The sequence below is a fragment of the Zootoca vivipara genome, chromosome 3 (genome assembly GCF_965207765.1).
Source record: "Zootoca vivipara chromosome 3, rZooViv2.hap1.1, whole genome shotgun sequence".
Lineage (NCBI taxonomy): Eukaryota > Metazoa > Chordata > Lepidosauria > Squamata > Lacertidae > Zootoca > Zootoca vivipara.
Window position 1 is genome coordinate 69710530 of NC_142586.1, and position 21386 is coordinate 69731915.

Sequence of the window (21386 nt, forward strand, 5' to 3'; positions counted from 1 at the left end):
TTTAAAATGCATCTCTGGGTTATTTGTGGGGCATAGGAATTCTTTCTTTCTTTCTTTTCCAAAATATAGTCCGGCCTCCCACAAGGTCTGAGGGACAGTGGACCGGCCCCCTGCTGAAAAAGTTTGCTGACCCCTGATCTAGGTTCAGTGCTGTCTATAATAGCTCCCCAGGATTTCCGATGGGGGTTCTCTGTCAGCCCCACCTGGATATGTCTGGGATTGAATCTGGAAACTTCTGAGTGCAAAGCAGAAGCTCTACCAATGAACTGCAAGCCTTTCTGAAAGCTAGGTGCACATAGCTTGCTTTATTTATTACTTGCTTTTAGCTCTCTTTCTATCACACTGTAATCTCCAATAAGATTTGAATTCAGTTCCAAGAGGCCCTTAGACATTCCAACAATATAAAGGGTGCATCTCCATTTCTCCATTTTATTTTCTTCTCACATATCTGCGAACACTTTCCCCCTGCTTCCCTCAGACACACAGTAATAAGGAATCAGCCAAGATATATTTGTCTTAGGCCAGGCAAACAGGGGCCCATGTGGCCTACCTTTGACTGGGGTAGGATGAAAGGCTAACAAGGCCCTCCTAACGGTTTGGTGACATCTCCACTAATCCTCCCTCCGTTGGGAAACAATTACAGAAGTCACCCAGAGTTACCTGCAGGAAAGAATTTCTAAGGCAAGTCCCAAACAGATTTCAGTTTCAGACCCAAAGTAAAACATTTTCTTCCCATTCTAAATAATCTTGTTGGGTTTGTTGGGAGTTTCTCAGGAATGAGGAGCACCACTGACCCTGATCTGGCATGGAATTATGGGCATCAGTATGTGAAGATGTGGTGATTTAGCTTAGACAGATCTTTAAAGGGCAAGACAAATTAATGAAGGGTTAAGTCTGTCAACAGCTGTTGGACCTGCAAGAAAATGTTGAAGTATGAAGTGCTTCTGTTCCAGACAGACAGCCATGCCTTCCTCCAAAACACTCCATTCCCCCTCCCAGCCTCCCCACAACAGTTAGCATTCTGTGGCCACTGGGCTGTTTGTGAAGTCCCCCCTCCCTTAGTTCCCCCTCTCAATATTTTTGTACTTCAGCAAACTTTTGAGACTTCCCCAAGCCAGCCAGTATTTCCTTGTTGAGTGGTGCTCTGTTGCTACATCAGCAATAACACCCAGAACTTAAACAGCAGAAATAGAGGGAATGATGGTTAAAAGGAAACCTCCATATTCAGAGTGTATACGCCTCCCGGCACCTGGTGCTGGGAGCAATCATCTATCTGTCTCCAGTATCACCTTCATGCTCTGATTGTGGGGTTTCAAAGGTGTCCAATGGCCCACTTTTCAGAAGGAAAATGCTGGGCTATGTGAACCAATTCACTACAAGAATTCTTATGTTACCAGCTTAGCGCCTGTCAAGTGCTTCGCCAATTGACTCCTTTACAGTACTTCTTTTTCACTCCCCAACTATATATCCATCCCTGAGGCCTCAGGGGGAGAAGGAAAGGAGGTAAGAAGAGCTGCTTTTCCAAACCTTCCCTAATGCCCCTCCAAATTCCAAAACTTAACAGGCCGGAGGAGGAGGAGGATGAATAATGGAAGGTATAACCCAGAAGCTGCATAAAGAGGTAATGCTACCAACTCCAGCAGCTGGAGTGACATACAGGATCTGCTCCCTCTAATTGCAACCTGTTTATTGTGCCCCTTTGATGGGCTACATGACTGTCTCCAAGCTCCTCTAAGGCCATGTTCTATATACAACCTTGGTGTCAGAAATGGTATCAAGCATCCCAGTTTGTGGTGACCTTGAAATTTTTGCTCTTCTCAGAAAGTATCTTATGACCTTTTTTTTTTCAGGACATGATCATTATTTGCTAATGTTCTACCACCTTTATTCTGTTTGACTTTCCTTAATATGCTGTCAATCTTCAATCTTACACCATATCGTGGCTCCTTGGCCACCTTTTGGGGGGCATCGAGAGTCTCACGTTCTCTAAGCACCCACCATGAACAGACTGAGGTGAATCTGCAAGTTCCTACTGAGGCAAAGCATTGACGTATTCCTTTTTACTTCAGCATGGTAACTGTCATCTAAAATGTAAAAAGTTATCCAGAAAGTTTAGAAACTTTATTAGATAACTTGAAGCTCATAATGATAAATGGCATGTCAGACTGCAAAATCGTGTCTCCCCTTTTGTTAGAATTCAGAGAATGCAATAAATACCTGAGTAAACAATTCAAGTTGCAAATTAACCCTTTAGGCCAGATCCAGGAACCTGACAACTTGCCCAAAGCACACTGCTTGGTACAGGGCGGACTGGAAGCATGATGTGATCATTACACAGAAGTTTGGCAAAGCCTCTAATGAGCTAATCAATCACTCATTAGGGATAAAACTTCAACAAAGAGCTCAGCCATCCTTGCATCCTTTTTTCAGAGCACAGGTGGTGAATAGTACAGTGGTACCTCGGGCTACAAACGCTTCATGTTACAAACTCCGCTAACCCAGAAATAGTACCTTAGGTTAAGAACTTTGCTTCAGAATGAGAACAGAAATTGTGCTCCAGTGGCGCGGCGGCAGCAGAAGGCCCCATTAGCTAAAGTGGTGCTTCAGGTTAAGGCAGGCATCCCCAAACTTTGGCCCTCCAGATGTTTTTGGACTACAATTCCCATCATCCCTGACTACTGGTCCTGTTAGCTAGGGATCATGGGAGTTGTAGGCCATCTGGAGGGCCGCAGTTTGGGGATGCCTGGGTTAAGAATAGTTTCAGGTTAAGAACGGACCTCTGGAATGAATCAAGTTCTTAACCAGAGGTACCACTGTACATAGTTAAATGGAGATGGGAAAGGGGAGATAGTTAAGGGTCCAAGGCAAGTTTGGATCATTCATTCTTCTTTTAACCTTTTCTTCAGTGCTCGCCCCCTCTCCTAAGAACTCCTAAGTACATGTTATTCAAAGAAAACTGAGTTCTCAACTGTGGTATCTCAGTCTGCTGACCCATGAGCTCAGAAACCCAAGATGTGACTTGGGCCACAGATTCTGTACAACATGTTTCACACAAGACATCTTCACATGTACGAAAACAGTGACCCATCTGGTGTTTCTCAGTTTTGAAACATTTTGCAATGTGAGACAAGTTGCTGGGTCTTGTTATCTACAAGTGGCAAACATAATACAATAATATCTAATATAGAAACACGTGTACAGTGGTACCTTGGGTTACAAACACTTTGGGTTACAGACTCCGCTAACCCGGAAGTAGTATCTCGGGTTAAGAACTTTGCCCCAGGATGAGAACAGAAATCGTGCAGCAGCGGTGCAGCGGGAGGCCCCATTAGCTAAAGTGGTACCTCAGGTTAAGAATGGTTTCAGGTTAAGAACAGACCTCCAGAACGAATGAGGTACCACTGTATATAGTATTAACTGAACTCAGTTTCAAGGAACCAGAAAGCTTGTCAGATGTTGAGCATATTTAAAAAAAACACCTAGATTTTATCACCAGACTCTTCGAAATCTCCCATTTATGTTGAAGAGATCAGCCAGAATCCAAATGGTTGTGCTGAGAGATTCCAAAGATGAAATATAGTTTCAGAGCTCCCAGTCACCGCACTCCACTTTTGACTGTAGTTCTACCTAGCACCTGACAAACCACTCCTAAAAACCAGAGATTCTTGAAGGAGCAGATTCTTGTGCAGTGCAAAGCTTTGTGGAAAGGAAACTAAGGAACCCTCCTGAGCGCCATGGTGGAAGCAAATGGCATTAGCCACCACCTGCCCCTTTGCATCCTGACCACAGCAAATACATCCTGTTTCCTCACCTCAGACAGGAAACTCTGTGCCACGGTACCCATTGCAAATGCAGAACAGTTCCACTCTCACAGAGGAAAAGGGGAAAGCAAGGGTTTAATTTGAATCAAGGCTCAAGCAGGACTTAGCCACGGAACCTCTTGTTGATACCAGGTAATGAACAAGAGAGGGCACCAGAAGTTGTGTAGACAGGTGTTCCCTAAAACACACAGGCATCTAGGGATGGGAAGATGCTTCCAAGCTGGTTGTCCCGCCACTACTAGTTTAAGAAGTTAAATACTGGGCAGAGCGCCCTGCACAAAAGGTGTTTTGTGTACAATTGTGCTCTCTACCCCATGAAAGCAATTGTTGAGCTATCTACTTATAAAAAACTGTAGAATATTGAATCAAAGGAGTAAATAACTCTTCTGGGCATTTTAGGGAAATTTTCTAGCCTAGAGGGAATCACTTGTGAATTATAGGTTGGATCCTTCTTAAAGTTGACTTACTGAAAGCAACAGGATGCAACCTGATATCAACACAGTTCAGGAAGCCATAGATTTTACAGGACTATAAAATGTAGCTTCATTCAGATATGTAGAAAAGTTAAAGCCTACTTAAGCATCACATGAAGCATCTTATCAGAGAAATCTCCCACCCACCCATCAAGCTGGGTTAAGACTGCTGACTATAATTAGAAGCCTCATAAAGTAGAGTACTTAGAAATCCAAGGTTATAAACAGAAACACGTATTTGCTTACTTTTTCCAGGCTGCTACTGTTTTTAAAGCCATCAAAAGGCTGGACTGGACTGGTTCTTGCTGAAGTTGACAGAGGCAAAGACTTTGTAGCTAACACTGTCGATTAAAAGCAAAAGATATTTAAGTAAATTGTTTTTTGTCATTTGTTGCTGACTCTTTGTGATTAATAACTAAATTACCGTATGTATTGCATATTACTAGCAAACTTGTATTTTCAGATGCCTATTGCTCTTGCTTCTTCACTGCAAAGTTTTGTTTTAAACATATTTTTATTAAAGATTTCTTGGTTTACAAAAGTATGTTCAATGTCTCTTTTCAGTTTCATTTGTTGAGACATTAGTTTTACATTAGGAAGAAAAGGGGGAAAGAGGTGGAGGGGGCCATGGTGAGTGGGGGTGGGGTCAGGTGGCAATGCTGACTTAGTGTATGTGTGGGGTTTGTGTCAGCGTCGCTTGTGCGTATTACCGTATTCACTTGTATTCCTTTGGTGGTGAGAGAGGTTGGGGGTGGCCTAGGCTGGTGTGGTTGTTTGTTTGCGATTTGGCTGTGATGGACTTTGTTTTCATATGTGAGTGGGGTGTGTGTGTGTGTTTGGATCAGGTTAGCAATATTGATTCGTATGCTGTTAGCGAATCCTTGTTTTCTTGTTGGGCTGTGTATGTGATAAAGAGGAGCCATACTGGAGTGAAGGTGTCTTCTTCTATTTGTCCCCGTGTCAGTTTCAATTCATTGGTTAGTTTTTCTAGTAAGACTGTTTCCCATACTATTTGATACCATTGGTCCATTTGATACCTGGCAGGCTATGATGTTTCTGGCTGCTGAGAGTAGGTAGGTTAAGAGCTCTTTATGATGTGAGTGGGCTTCACTGCAAAGTTGAATCTAGAGGGGGCAGTTTCTAGGGTAGAGCTGGCAGATGGGAGAAGACCACGTTTCTCCTGCATGCAATTTTCCTCCTGGAGCTCCTTCTCAGGTGGGGTTCTAGACTCTGCTGTTTGGTTGTACAATCTCAAAAACAACCCCCCCCCAAAAAAAACCCTAGCTAGAATAACAAAATTGATGGGGGGGGGGACTGCCAGAGGAAAATGTCACAATCAGGGAAAGCAGTTGTTCAATACAAGTGTGTACTTGAGGGTACTACTCTGATCCGAATGAATCTGCTTCCCACCAAGTTCATTAAATCCATACTGTTACCCAAGGAGATTGGGACATTTTTAGCTGTTCCAAAATGAAAACATTATAAAGATACTCAGCTTTTTGCCTTTATATCTGGAAGCTTTTCTTTGAGCTTTGAACCATGAATGCCTGCCTGGATGAGTTTCCAAAAGTTTTCATTGTCTTGTTGGTTCTTTAAGATTCCAAGTTTAGTTAATTCGTTCTGCAACCCTATAATCTTAGGAGAGAATGAGAAAGAATAAGAGAGGCATACGGATAAGCACCAAAACCAAAATCTAACATGGTTTATTTTATCAAGTATCACATCTCGAATTAATCAGATACTGAATCATGGGAACTGTGATACTTTTGGATATGCTATTTATGGTGGACAGAAACTGCTGGTTAAATAATAATAATAATAATAATAATAATAATAATAATAATAATAACAATTTATTTATACCCTGCCCATCTGGCTGAGTTTCCCCAGCCACTCTGGGCAGCTTGCAACAGAACATTAAAATGCAACATTAAAAGCTTCCCTAAACAGACTAGACTGGGTTTTGCAAGGCTTGTAAAGAAACTGGAAGCATATTGCTGAAATGTGTGTTTCCCTAGTGTTCTTTGCAGTTTATGGCATATGCATTAGCTAAAAAGCAGGGGCAGAAGAGTGTCCTAGTCCCACTGTAGCCGCCTACTTGCCTGCAGATTAAGGGCCATCACATTAGCAGGATATATCTGATGCCTGTCAATTTAACAGGATTTGCATTTTATGTTGTGTGCTAAATACAGAAGTGGCTTCTAAGTGAAAGCAAATACAAATTGATTTAAAATATTGGTTTTGAGCATACAGCTTATAGTTTGTATTGGTATATTAAAACAAACTCAAGTCAAAAAAGTTACAATATGTAATCCTTTTTTAACTGCATCTGTTCAAAGAAACTTTTATTTACAAATTTAAAAATCAACATAATCAGTCAGACTAGCTTTACTCGTTTTCCCCTTTAAAACAGACAATAACTAGAATAAAACAAGTGAATGAATTGGATTTATTTTCTTCAAATGATCTCATGAGTGTAAATTTCTTTTTCTTTTTGCAGAAGGCGAATATATTTTACATCTCTTCAGCTACCTTTACTTCATTCTCTGCAGTGAGTGAGTTGGAAGCAAATGAGTTAAACAATGAATGAAAGGTCTCTTGCTGCAGACAGGACTACTTTACTGGAATTAAACAACTGAGTAATAGAACATAGCATACAGGGAAACAGACCATTAGAGAAAATTGCACGTAATGATAAGATGTAATAATATATATAGTATCAGTGCATACACTACTTTTGAATGGAAAGTCATTTTTCTCCATGGTTATGAAATGTTTTCCTATTATGTATCCAAAAGTGAAAATCTGCATTTGAGAAAGTACTTTAAGATATGTAGATTAAGAGCTAGTTCCTGAAGATAAATTGCATTTTCACAAAGAGATGTGAGTAGCTGTTTAAGATCAATTTGTAGTTCAAACAAAACAAAACAAAACAAATCTCCATAAGGGCAGCAGATCATCAAGAAGATCTGCATAAAAGTCAAAGTCTCACCGACTGTTTACTCCTTAGTGATGCTGTAACTTAAAGCATATATCTGCCAACAGCTATGTAGCCAATTTTTAAATTTCTAGTTTATAATTTTCCTAGTGCTATCAAACAACCATGGGGTAGTAGGCAGGCTTGAACAGATATTAACAATGGGAAACAGTTGGAAGTTGTTGTCCTTCCAAGTACTTCTGGTGAGAGACCTGGGAAAGTTGAAATCAATGTTAAGCTATACAGTGCTTCTTGTCTGGGTACACAGAAGTCTTTAATGCCCATGAATTTCAGAAAGGATTTAATTGCTTTCAATGCTCAGTGATACTGGTGTTCATCTTGTGTTGAGCAAGCAGATATATTGTGCTGTGCTTTAGATTACTTTTTATGCGGATGAATACTTTTCGTGCATTATGGCTGTAATGTTTTATATAATATTTTAAGGCACTTCACATTGCATTATTGTAAATTGCTTTTGGAAACCTTTGGATACGTGAATGGCTTTGGGATGCCTTTGGATATGTGACTATAATAAACTAACTAACTAACCAAGGTGACTTCCAGGCACTTAATAGGAGTCAGATTTGGAAGTGCTCCATTCTGGCTTCTGGCTGCTTGAAGTCCAGATCTGTAGGGTACTTCACTTTCACATTACAGTAGTCGCTTCTGTCGCATGTGGCTGGCAGTGACAGATGCGGAACCAACACCCCAGAAAAGAGAACACTTGGGTATTCCAAAGAACAAGATAGTAATCTTTCTTGGGATACTTTCTAGTCCTTATAGTCTAAAACCAACCACTTACAATAATAAGAGCAAGCTGAGACCTATACCTTACCTGGTAACTTTTTGAGTGTGGGATGGACTCCAGGTATTTTGTATCATGAGACAAACTGCAGAAGGGCACTCTGGGACTGGAGATACACTTTTTCAAAAGAAGATTAAAAAAAATATTGGTTGGTATTTTTTTCCCTAGTAGCTGGGAAACAAAGCTCAAAACAAATGACAAGTAAACATTCAGCCACAGGAAGCCATTAACAACAGTGGGCACCAATTAGGGCTCAGCAGGTATCCCTAACACCCCCTGGTGCTTTTGCCCCACCCCAAATGCTTTGACATAAGACTCACAGACTCAGGCTTAGGAAGCAGGCTGTTCCATTTACTCAGCAATTTGTAGCCACATATTCCCATTGATAGGCTTATAAAACCTGTTTGTAGTCTTTTTTTTCTACTTCCCTTCAAGTTTGTGTCATTAGAAGGCACAATGACTGTCTGCCCAAAGGAAAATACTTTGGAGGCAAGGAGAAATTAAGCAGCGGCAAGAACTTCCTTTGTCTTCTCCATTTTCTTCCGTGTACAACAGTTAGATAGATTTAAAGCAATATGTGTTAAGAAAATGTTTGCTTTTTTTAAAAAAAAACCACCCTTCAAGGCTCTTCTTTATTGACAGTACTTTCAAAAAGGCAAGAAAGGAAGACAAATTATTTTTGGATCAAAATTCAGCAGAAGGCATAAGTAGCATACAGCTCGGTCCTAAACTTGGAAATGTTTTCGGAGCACAAGAAAGGAAGTGAGAGGAAACAAGTGAGTCTGAAACTTGCCATGACTCAGTCAAGGAGAAAAACTACCATTTTCTGTTACATTTGAACCAGGCCACTGAGTTGGCCCATAGAGCACAGTTTTATCTGTTCTGAAAGCAAAGCATCTACAACACCTTTCCCATCACCTCTTCCCTGATCCCTTTAATGAGCAATTTCAGGCACAGAGCCTAGAACGATTTGCATGCAAGCTCCCAGTGAGTTACAGCCCCACATCCACAAAGTCATTGATTACCCTTAGAAAATCCCTATATTCTGAGCCTTGTCCCCATCCACAACTGCAAAAAGAGGATAATAATACCAGACTACCATGCAGAGTTAATTTGTTTATTAAATGTGTATACCGACCACCCTTCAATCGTAGATCTCCAAGTGGTTCACAACATAAAAAGGCAAGATAAAAAACAAACAATCATATACTGTAATAAAAACAAACCAATAATCTCACCTACTTAATATTTATATAGCATTTCACACACACATATCTTGTTTTAGCATTGACAACAATCATGGAAGTTTAAAGAGGGGCTGAGATCATATTGCAGACAAGTGTCTGTGACTGAGTAAGTCTGGCCTGCTTAATGCAATCTAGTGGGTACATGGTAGAGCGAAGATTCAAACTGAAGAGTTCCTGATCCCTGTTTTGTCTCCTAGCAACTATAGGCTATTTTGGAAGGTACTATTTTAACAAGCTCGTCATCTACTGATCAAAGGTAGGCTGATAATGGTTGATTGCTAAATTGTTTTAACTCTTCTCATTATAGCATCATTTTTGTATAGGACTTTTGCTGTTGTGCCAATTTTTTGTAAATGAAAAAAAAGTGAACCGGCACTTAAATGTGAGTGAATCAAAATTTAGGCATCAATTTGGTAACACTGGAGAAAAATATAAACTTAAGAGCAGTTCCTTTTGAAGCAGGCCCCTGTGAAAAAGCAAAGAAACTGATTCATGCACTGGACCTGTAAATGGATTATGAAAGCTAAAGCAAGCCTTTATGGGGTGGCAAGGGGGGGCGGACGCACAGCCTTTTACTACCACTTGATTGTTCTAACTTTCTCCGCACTTTAAAACTTTATAGTACCAATAAAGTTACTGAAATTCAAATGGTAGGGAGAAGAGCATTTGCCTGTATTTCCTTGCCATTTCATCATAGCCTAGCTCTGTTTTATTGCCGAACTCTTCCAGCAAGGCGGAACAACAAAATAAAGATTTGGAAAAAGTATTGAGAAGTAGAATATGCAGTTTTGCAGAGTGTTTTTGAGCCTCCTTGGTTGGCCTCAGAACATACAGCTAACATACCTAATGAGCAGAGTGGCTGTGTTTATCCCCAAAGAATTACGATTCATCTGAAGAACCCACTCAAGGCATTCCTCAGTTGCATTTACAGTAATTCATTTTGCAACCTCCCGCATCTGTTGCAATGCTGTGCTACCTTTCTTGTTACAATAGAGTGGTATCATTTCAAAGTAAGATAGTAAGTTGATTGTTGCCTTTAGGATGCTGTTAACTTTGCTGCTCGTATGCTAGCCCTTCTGTTTTATTTGAAAAATTCTGCAAGGTCCACACTTTGCTGTAGGCGGTTGTATATGTGTCTCCGTGATATCAGCATTCAAAAAGAAATACTGTAACAGTTCAGCCAGGGAGAGATAAGCAATTTGAACACTGGGAATCCAAAGGTTACTACACATTATGATAGTTCTATAGCAATAATCAACCTATATCCATTAAGCAAATGCAATAAACTTTGTCAAATCTTAACACACACTGGATTTATTTTAATCAAATTCTTATCTTTATTATAAAATAAAATGTAAATGCACAAGCTCTGAGACCCTTAACAAATTTGGAAATTTATTAAGCACAATGGATGGGGGGAAATAGTTTCTAAATTGTACTCTATATTGCTTAATGTAAGTTATGGATCTATGAAACCCCTTTAAAATACATGGGAACTAGATATTGGCGCACACATTCTTCCCAAGGACTGGAATAAAATTTGTGCATCACAACCCTTTAAATCTGTTGACAGTTTTCTTAGGGAAAACTCACTAAACACAGATGGTATCGCACTCTGTTGCAAATGTCAAACATATTTTCTTCTATATCACCTAATTGTCGGAGGGGCTGCAATAAGCTAGGTACATATTATAATATGTATCATTTATGGTAGGGATGTCAGCTGGTGTAAGATTTTTGGAATTCAATTTTGACAGAAATGATCAATATTGCTAAAGAAAATATTGTTTGTTGTACAAAATTAATATTATTGAATATTTTTGATTATATCAATGTAAATATTTGGTCAAAAGAATTGGTCTTATAAATGATCTCGGCAGCACAAATAGTAATTGTAACTCAGTATAAAATAGCCCAAAATCATATATTGCGCACCTGGATATCACTTACTCTGGAATATAGCTATAATGGAGAAAATCACACATAATTTGAGATTTTGACAAGGACTGGAACCTCCAGACACTTTATACGATTTGGCATTCCTTCATGACATATCATGAAAATGCCACGTATTTTCAAGACAACCCTTGTCAGCAGCTTGGCAAATCTGGAATGATACATGATCTGATAAGGTTGATACCGGTAGTCTTTACTTGGACTTATTTTAACTCATATGCAACTACTCATTCTATGTGCCTATATTATAGTTTTGCTTTACATATTTTTTGCTTGTTATAATTGTTCTCTCGGTTTTATATACATTATAAAATGAGCTAAAAATGTAAAAGAAAGAAATACTGAATTAGGTTGGGGGTGTGGGCAACTGAAAATTTACATTAGTATTTTAAAATATGAGACAGCAGGCGTACATTTGGGCCTAAGCAGGCAGGTGGTGGAGCACTTGAACTACAAACCTGTAATTCTGCATGAAATATTAAGTGTCAGGGAAGAGCTGTATCACTGCTTGTCTATTACTAATAATAAAAAATATGTTTATATGGCACTCTTCTGCTTATATGGCAGAGGTGAAGAACCTGTGGCGTTCCAAATGTTCTGAGACTCCATCAGTACCAGCCAGGGACGATGGGAGTTGCAGTCCAGAAAAATCTTTTGGGCCGCAAGTTCTCCATCCCTATTATAGAGCAGTTTACACCAGTGAATAATAATAATAATAATAATAATAATAATAATAATAATAATAATTTATTTATACCCCGCCCATCTGGCTGGGTTTCCCCAGCCACTCTGGGCGGCTTCCAACAGAAAAATAAAATACAATAATCTACTAAACATTAAAAGCTTCCCTAAACAGGGCTGCCTTCAGATGTCCTCTAAAAGTCTGGAAGTTGTCTTTCTCTTTGACATCTGGTGGGAGGGCGTTCCACAGAGCGGGTGCCACTACTGAGAAGGCCCTCTGCCTGGTTCCCTGTAACTTGGCTTCTCGCAGCGAGGGAACCACCAGAAGGCCCTCGGCACTGGACCTCAGGTCTGGGCAGAGCGATGGGGCTGGAGACGCTCCTTCAGGTATGCTGAATACAATACACAACAATCACGCTATTGAAACAATACAAACTAGCCAACAAAAGTTATTTTCAAAAAAAAAGAATCACACACAGCAGAATTACACCGTAAAACCCTACTGAAATAAATACGTTTCTGTCTGAGTTACAAGGAAGCCATCCAAATCTCACCCAGGGGGAGATGCCACCACTACAAGGCCCTGTGTCTCACAAGGGCAGTTTTCATGGATAGCTGTAAGAATTCCCCTTTTTTGGAAATGCTGCTCCATCTTATGTGGAAGCAGCAAGTGTAATCAGTCCATAGGTGAGAGGCCTACCTAGCTCCCAAGTTGATCTTGATCTCCCAGTCTCCCAAGTTGATCTTGATGCTGAGCTCTGCTGCTTCCTCGCTACGTGCAATGGAGCTATTAGTACATTCCCCCTCCCCTGGAAGTAGACTGTCTCGTTTCATCCGGCACTAACGATGTAACAAACTAAAACTGCACAACCCACCAAAGCTGTCCATTCAATCAAAATCTGCATTGAAGTGCCAAAGGTGTTGTGTGGGACCTGTATTGCATTTTCCAAATATTTTCTCAAGATTTTTAGAGAGTTCTGGCGAACTGGAAAATGTGATAGCATTGTAAAAGTCATCTACATACAGTTGAGGTTTCTGGAACCCCTAATGATCTGTTGAGTTACTTTCTCTGCCAGAGCAGTGGACCGTACCCCTCGTGAACCACCCTGAGATCTACAGGTATAGGGCGGTATACCACTCCTGAATTGTATTTTTGTTTACAGATTCCCATTTCCTGGCTAACTCTCCCATACTATTTTATCATCCGGTGTTTATTCTCCCTCATGCACATCTCATTGGCTGCCTTTGGTAGGGTTGGTAAAAGCACAGGAAGAAGCTGTCTCGGCATGTGTAAAGGTGTCCAGATGTTTGCAAGGCATGGGTGTAGCCAGGATTTATGTTGGGGGGCAGCCTTCAAGTTAGGGGGGCAGAACCTCAGTTAGTTAAGTACAGCCGTACCTTGGTTCTCAACTGGAATCCGTTCCGTAAATCCATTCCACTTCTGAAAACATTTAAAAACCAAGGCGCAGCTTCCGATTGGCTGCAGAAGCTTCCTGCACTCAATCGAAAGCTGTGTCGGACATTTGGCTTCCAAAGAAGGTTTGCAAACCGGAACACTCATTTCCGGGTTTGCAGCGTTCGGGAGCCAAAACATTCGAGTCGCAAGGCTTTGGGGATCGAAGGTATGACTGTATTTTTATTGATCTACTTGATGGGGGGGCAGCTGCCCCCCTGCTCCTGCCCATGGGAGAAGGGAAAATTCAACACAGAGATAGATACTGTTTTTAAACGTTGGCCTCATCTCAAGTTCCACACCCAAAAGCACAATACATGTTTGTAGATAAATGATGCTTTTTGTTTCCCCACTGCAGGGGTCAGTGTTATTGCAAAGTTTACTTTAACACTCTTAACATGAACTTGTCTATATATATATAAAAATGCATTGAGTGAAATCTGTACAAAATGCAGTTGTATGAAGTAAGTGTGCTGGTTGTCACCATTTACTATAAATAGTAATACTAGGCACTTTCAAAAACCAAAAGGAAATTTGCAAAGCTTGACACAACATACTTTGGGTTGTACCCAAAGCTAGTCATACTGAGAGTAGACCCATTAGGGTTTATGGGCAGGTCCAATGTAGATCTATTTATTTGATACAACCCATTGTGTCATAAACAGATTCAAATTAAATTAGAACAGTTCTTTTCTGTTAGCCAATCCCTGCCTCCAGCAGGACTTCTTCTCTCACTCTGCCTGAAGTTATCAAAGTTTTATTTCTTAAAGAGAAATCTTGTTCAGAAATGGTATATACTTTATTTCTGATGTTTTCTAAAGAAAGACAAACTTTTTAAAACGGCAATTACTGAAGTTGTTATTAAAATTATTATTCTCCTTTCAGATGAAAGCAAAGTCCAAACTGTCATTCAAAATGACTTTTCCATTCATGTCAGCATTAAAAATAACAATTAAAGGAGAGTTGCTGGTCTCTTGGTGATCACACAACTATAAAGATAGTTCAATTCAGAATTTGCCTGTTAAATATGGATAAGTGCTTCCTTTAGAAGAGGAAATTCTCTTAAGGAAGTTGTTTTAAGATAAATAAAAGTTCAGGATGAAGCCAGCAAAAGGTGTGAAGGATTTCTCTTTGATTTCCCAATCTGTGTATTTGGGCTGAGACACATACTACATTTTATGCACATATTAATAGGATGCTAATAAGCCTACAGTCTCTGTTTTAACATCGGTTTGTAGAGACATCCTGATATATTAGCCTTCTCAAGACAGAAGGCGTCTTCCTCCCACCTTGCAGTAAAAAGCTCAGGCTCTGCTCTTCAGAGTCATATGAGGAATCAAACGAAAGAAGAAACTCTTTATTTTTATAAGAAACAACTCTTTATTTTTATACAAGTCTGCTTAGTAACTAAACTAGCCTCTTAAAACTGACTTGCCTTTTCAACATAGCAATTCCAGATTATTTTAGAATACATAATGTATTTCTTCCCTGTGTTATTATGATTAATTGGACAAAAACTGTGCATAGTTGGTGTGATTAATAATTCTCTCTCTCTCTCTCTTTTTACACATGTAACAATGTTTGTGATGGTTGTTTAAATACTTGGTGAAAACCTGATGAGCAATTCTGCTTGACCCGCTTCAATTCTTAAATATTTCAGAAAAGTGCACAGAAAGGAACAGTTTTTTCTAAAGTTAATTTTATAGCCATTTATGATGTCACAAAAATAGAAATGTATCGACTCAGCAGTAGAAAACAGAAATAGAAGAAAGTGTCTTTTTAGCCTTTTAAAATGCAATATCGTTATTTTCCTTTATTTTTAAGTAAAATTAAAGTCCCACAATGTATATGGATGCTCCAAATGTGCATTGCTGAAGAAATTCATTTTGAATTTATACTTAACACCAAGGAAGTCCATCTAAGATTGCTGCCATTAAATGACACTATTTACATCTTATATTATACAATATATTATACAGAAAAAGCAATTTCTCTCTGTGTGCTTAATTCCTTCCAAACTAGTCGATGTACGCAATGTGTTTTCAGTTTACCAGTTTCATTTGTTTTATTTTTGGATTCTCAAGCTTCACAATTAACAACTTATTTAAAAATAAATAAAATGCTTTTAAAACCTTGAACATACCAGAAAACACCATCATTTAAAAAATGACATTAACTCTTAATGACCTGAATGTCATATGTTTGGGATTTTTTTGAAGCTCAATACTGTAAATTGCAGAGGTGTCTTTAAAAATGCAGCAAGAGAACATGATAAAAAAATGTACAAGCATCTCAAATAAAACCACACAAGTATATCTTGTGAGGGTACTGCCATTTCTGCAACATGATGCACAAGCTATTTGTATAATTCTATTTGCACTGTTTGGTGCTAGCAGAAACACCCACCCACCCCCTCCACAAATGCCTCTCTGAGTTCTGCGTCAGAAAGTACAAGTTCTTTGCTTGTGACTATAGTGTGAAAACAAGTACATCTTCTACCGGTATGTTTGGCCTTCTGCAAGCAATCCATACGTATTCAAGTACCAGCCCATTTTGCAACATAAACCTTTTCCCAGACGTTCAAGCTGCACAGCGTGCCTATGGGGAAGCTGGCAGTGGGATCACAGCAACAAACTCCATCTCTACCTTTCATGAATCTCTTTAGAGCAGGAATGCAGAACCTGGGGAACTGCAGGTGTTGCTGGACTAAAACTCCAATCCATCCTTGCCAACATAGCCAAGGGTCAGGGATGATGGGAGTTGGAGTTGAGCAACTTCTGGAGGTCCACATGATCTCCACCGCAATTTAGAGGTCTAAACAGAGCCCATAACCAATCTGTTTTGGATTTGAATTTATTTTAGGCATGTATATGCTTTTGTTATTTTAAACTGATTTTTTGTTTATAATTGTTTTTATATATGTAACTGTTTTATCTATGTTACACTCATGGGAAGTGATTCATACCGTAGTATTATAATAATAATAATAATAATAATAATAATAATAATAATAATAATAATAATAGGTAAAGGTAAAGGGACCCCTGACCATTAGGTCCGGTCGTGACCAACTCTGGGGTTGCGCGCTCATCTCGCATTATTGGCCGAGGGAGCCGGCGTATGGCTTCCAGGTCATATGGCCAGCATGACAAAGCCGCTTCTGGCAAACCAGAGCAGCACATGGAAATGCCGTTTACCTTCCCGCTGTAGTGGTACCTATTTATCTACTTGCACTTTGACATGCTTTCGAACTGCTAGGTTGGCAGGAGCTGGGACTGAGCAACAGGAGCTCACCCCGTCACAGGGATTCGAACCGCCGACCTTCTGATCAGCAAGCCCTAGGCTCAGTGGTTTAACCACAGCGCCACCTGGATAATAAATGGTGCTAAAATAATACAACTGTACTGTATGTGAATATGTGGCAAAAGGGTTAAGTTTCAATAGAAGAACTGCATGGTGGGCAGGGCCAGCCCTACGGCCAGGCTGGGTGGCACAGGGTGCCAGGGCGCCCACCCGCCAGGGGGCGCTGCACGGCTGCGCCCGCCCACCCGCCACGGAGCTGCACCCCCGGCAACCCCGCTGTGCACTGCGCCCGCCCGCCCGCTGGCCCGGTTGTGCAGCTCCAGCCGTGCAACTCCGCCCGCCGTGCTGGGAAACGGGGCGGGGCGGGGGCGCCGGAGGGATCTGTCGTGCCAGGGCGCCATATATACTCCAGACGGCCCTGATGGTGGGTACTTGCGCTTGGTCTTTATGTTCCCAGAATCCATGTCCTCCTTTGAACATTAAGCACTGGGATTTCATTGGGGGGGGGGGCTTATCAGCAGAGCATCCTCCTTCTGGCAGGTCCTGGAGGTACCATTCCAATCATACTACCTTTACACCATCTGATGTGGCATGATTCCAGCCCCCCCCCCCCGGCTCTTTTTTTGCAAGTTCACTAAGGGACCAAACTGGAAGCACTATATACCTAGCAAAGATGGGGAACCTGTTGCTCTCCTAGACTACAACTGCCATAATTCCTGACCACTGGTCATGCCAGTAGAGTTAATGGGAGCTGGAGCTGGGCTGTCTGCTGGTTTGCTGCATGGTAGCCAAACCTTCAGTTTGGTTGCATATGAAAGCATTTCAAAAGCAGTTACAGTAGCTGCTGATAGCCTGCTTCTTTCTTGTCTGAGAGTGAAACAACAATATTCATTCAAATACAGGGCACCATAGAACAGGGTTCAACAGGCAAAGTTTGGAAGGAACTAGCTTGTCTAATAAACAGATTCACGAGGCTAAAATGAGGACTTCTGGCACCCCAAAGGCTTTCAAGATCAAAAGGAAGTAAAATTTTCAGCAGATTTTAGGGTCCCCAGTCAATTTTTCCCATGTGCACATGGAGAGATGGTTATTTCGACTCTGCACTGTGAACGATGGGCTCCAATGAGCTACATTTAAGGCCCCGTGTGCACCAGGAGGTTTTGTGAACTCCGTGGGAAGCTCTCAAGTAGGATATGCTCTTGTCTTGTTATCTGATTCCACCCCCTGATTCCACCCCTTGTCTTGTTATCTGATTCCACCCCTTGTCTTGTTATCTGATTCCAGCCTTGGCACATACCACCTGACATCCATGCATGCGTATGGTTGCCGAATCTCTGCAGTTATCTAAGACACCTTAGTGCCTGGATAGGCAAACTAAGGCCCGGAGGCCGGATCTGGCCCCATTGCCTCCTAAATCCGGCCTGCGGATGGTCCAGGAATCAGCGTGTTTTTACATGAGTAGAATGTGCCCTTTTATTTAAAATGCATCTCTGGGTTACTATTTGTGGGGCATAGGAATTTGTTCATCCCCACCCCCAAAAAATATAGTCTGGCCCCCCACAAGGTCTGAGGGACAGTGGACCAGCCCTCTGCTGAAAAAGTTTGCTGACCCCTGCCTTAGTGCATCAAAAAAGGAGTGTGTTGTTATTAATTATGTGCTTCTAATCAAAGTGAAAATATTCCCTTCTGCAGCAAATTTCCTGTTTGTAATAAAGGCATATTTCAGCGAAGTAGTTTGATGATAAAACATACATATTCTGCCGTTTTGTATAGGCCAAAGCAAGATTTTTTCTGTTGATAGGCTAGCTTGCAGTGTTTACTAGAACTGCGTGCAAAAACGTTTTTGCACAGGACCAGGCAGAATGCTCATGAAAAGCTGAGACAACTCTAAAAATTAATGTTGACTTTATTGTACAACTCCGCACAAAATAAAAAAAACACTTTGGGGGGGGGGAGAAAACTCTAAAAGCTTTCTCCTCCCTGTGGCCATGATTTATAAGACCTCAAAGTCAATGCAAATTCTCAATTGGGCAAATGTCAACCGAGCAACTTCTCCTTTTCCTTCTACAGAATATTATCTCCTACCTTTTTCGTTTTGTGTTTAAGAAGTTGTTGGCCTCTGAGATCAGACATCTTGATCTGAATTCGTTGCTTTCTAACTTTCTGATTCAACAACGTCCTGTAGCGTTTACTCAATAATGTTTTCAGCTTATGCATGTTCTCATAGGTTTCAAGATAACGCTGAAATGAAAGAGATTTTCAGCATTATATTTTTAGATTCTCATGGAAAAAGCCAAAGAGATGTTTAATTTGCAGGAATATCATGATAGGGAATTTGCAAGAGTAGATCCGCTTGGCAGTTTTCTGCACTGCCGAACTAGGTGCTTTTAAATCCTTTATACAGAATTCCCAGGGTGGTACAGCATCTAACCACAGCACTTTTCATGCAATCAATTTAAACTGCAACAAACCAGTTCCGTGCGTTATCCAGATCATTTCCCTGTAGAAAGTGCTTCAGCTTGGAAAGTATCACATTTTGCAAGCACTCAAACTATAACCTGCTACAGCTAAGAAAATATTATTCCCCCCTCCAAATAGGGTGCTCCTCTAGTGCAATTCTTCACTGCCACCTACTGTCATGCCTTTCTATTGCACTTTAATCAGGATGAGTAAATACGTTTTACATCAATGTGACACTTTCACTCTAGTATATGGCAATAAATCCTCTTTATACTTCCCTTAATCCATGCATTGCCAAATACGTATTTTTTCTTGTACCATGCAACCTGTTGTTGTTGTTTAGTCGTATCCGACTCTTCATGACCTCATTGACAATAGCACGCCAGGCACTCCTGTCTTCCACTGCCTCCCGCAGTTTGGTCAGACTCATGTTGGTAGCTTCGAGAACACTGTCCAACCGACTCGTCCTCTGCCGTCCCCTTCTCCTTGTGCCCTCAATCTTTCCCAACATCAGGGTCTTTTCCAGGGAGTCTTCTCTTCTCATGAGGTGGCCAAAGTATTGGAGCCTTAGATTCACAATCTGTCCTTCCAGTGAGCACTCAGGGCTGATTTCCTTCATAATGGATAGGTTTGATCTTCTTGCAGTCCATGGGACTCTCAAGAGTCTCCTCCAGCACCATAATTCAAAAGCATCAGTTCTTTGGCGATCAGCCTTCTTTATGGTCCAGCTCTCACTTCCATACATCACTACTGGGAAAACCATAGTTTTAACTATACGGACCTTTGTAGGCAAGGTGATGTCTCTGCTTTTTAAGATGCTGTCTAGGTTTGTCATTGCTTTTCTCCCAAGAAGCAGGCGTCTTTTAATTTTGTGGCTGCTGTCACCATCTGCAGTCATCAAGGAGCCCAAGAAAGTAAAATCTCTCACTGCCTCCATTTCTTCCCCTTCTATTTGCCAGGAGGTGATGGCGCCAGTGGCCATGATCTTGGTTTTTTTTGATGTTGAGCTTCAGACCATATTTTGCACTCTCCTCTTTCACCCTCATTAAAAGGTTCTTTAATTCCTCCTCACTTTCTGCCATCAAGGTTGTGTCATCTGCATATCTGAGGTTGTTGATAGTATATGGCAATAAATCCTAGTATATGGCAATAAATCCTCTTTATACTTCCCTTAATCCATGCATTCCCAAATACGTATTTTTTCTTGTACCATGCAACCTTACACCCACCAAAGTATAGTTTCATGTTGAAGAGGATATGCTGTGAAACATCGCAGCATATGTACTAGAAGCTGTGTGGCTTCTTTAAAAAACCCTTTCAATAGTCGCACCATTTCTCTTGTGATAAACATTATTATAACACTTGCTGCTCCATATAAGTCTAGATGACAGTATGTATGTTGCAAAAGAAACACAGACTAAGATTTATTACTGGCATATATTTCTCCTTAAAACTGACATTCCTTCAGTACTGCACAATGTCAGAGTCATTGTTTTTAAAGGTGTTTTGTAAATGTTTCTTCTTTTTTCTTTTGATGCATCGTCACTTCTACTGTAACAACTTTTTACTTCTTTTAGTGGAAATAATAAATGCTAGGTACTTATGGTGAGCCTCCAACAGATGGTGCTATTGAGTGCTTAAATGAAAAAGCCCAAATTTCATTCAGTGTGTAGCTTTATTCCTTTGCCTATTTGTGAGATATAATCATACTTTTTCTGAATGATTCTGGAAGATACCACAGTTCCTATAACAACAGGTTCTGTAGTTGACTAGGTGATGTTGGGCCAGTCATGGTCTCTCAGCTTTACGGTTGTGCTTGAGAAAAAAATGGGGAAAGGGAGAACCATTTACTCCACCCCGAGTTCCTTGGTGGAAAGATGGGTTATGAATTGAACGAATGAATGAATGAACAAACAACCATGAAATCATTTAGCAATACAATACAAGAAGGTATTTCTGCAGAGTATTCCAGATCTCTTCTCTGAATCACCTTCCTTAGGTCCATATAACCCTTATCGAGGGATAAGCAAAATAGTTCCACCCAACTATTCAGAAAACAAACCCGTCTCACCTTCTAGCAGTTTTTGGACCACTGAGCATCAAGATGCAAAAATTTGGTAAGCATAAATCTCTCAATTAAATTATCTTTAATGCACATTGAGCAACTGAGAAGTTACAACTATGGAAGTTACAACAGTTTTACTCCAATT

The 21386-nt window shown here is 40.5% G+C and overlaps 1 protein-coding gene across 4 annotated transcripts in view; it reads right to left on the bottom strand.

Annotated features, from left to right (window-relative positions):
* The window catches only part of LOC118082817 (uncharacterized), a 53711-nt gene that overhangs the window by 20368 nt on the left and 11957 nt on the right, over nucleotides 1-21386 (bottom strand). For all 4 annotated transcript variants that reach the window (XM_088666333.1, XM_088666334.1, XM_060272813.2 and 1 more), the window contains exons 4-7: nucleotides 18802-18957; nucleotides 8107-8193; nucleotides 5791-5929; nucleotides 4541-4635 (exon numbers count right to left, since the gene is read on the bottom strand). In XM_088666333.1, coding sequence (XP_088522459.1) covers nucleotides 4541-4635; nucleotides 5791-5929; nucleotides 8107-8193; nucleotides 18802-18957 — 477 coding nt within the window. The remainder of the gene's footprint in view (nucleotides 1-4540; nucleotides 4636-5790; nucleotides 5930-8106; nucleotides 8194-18801; nucleotides 18958-21386) is intronic.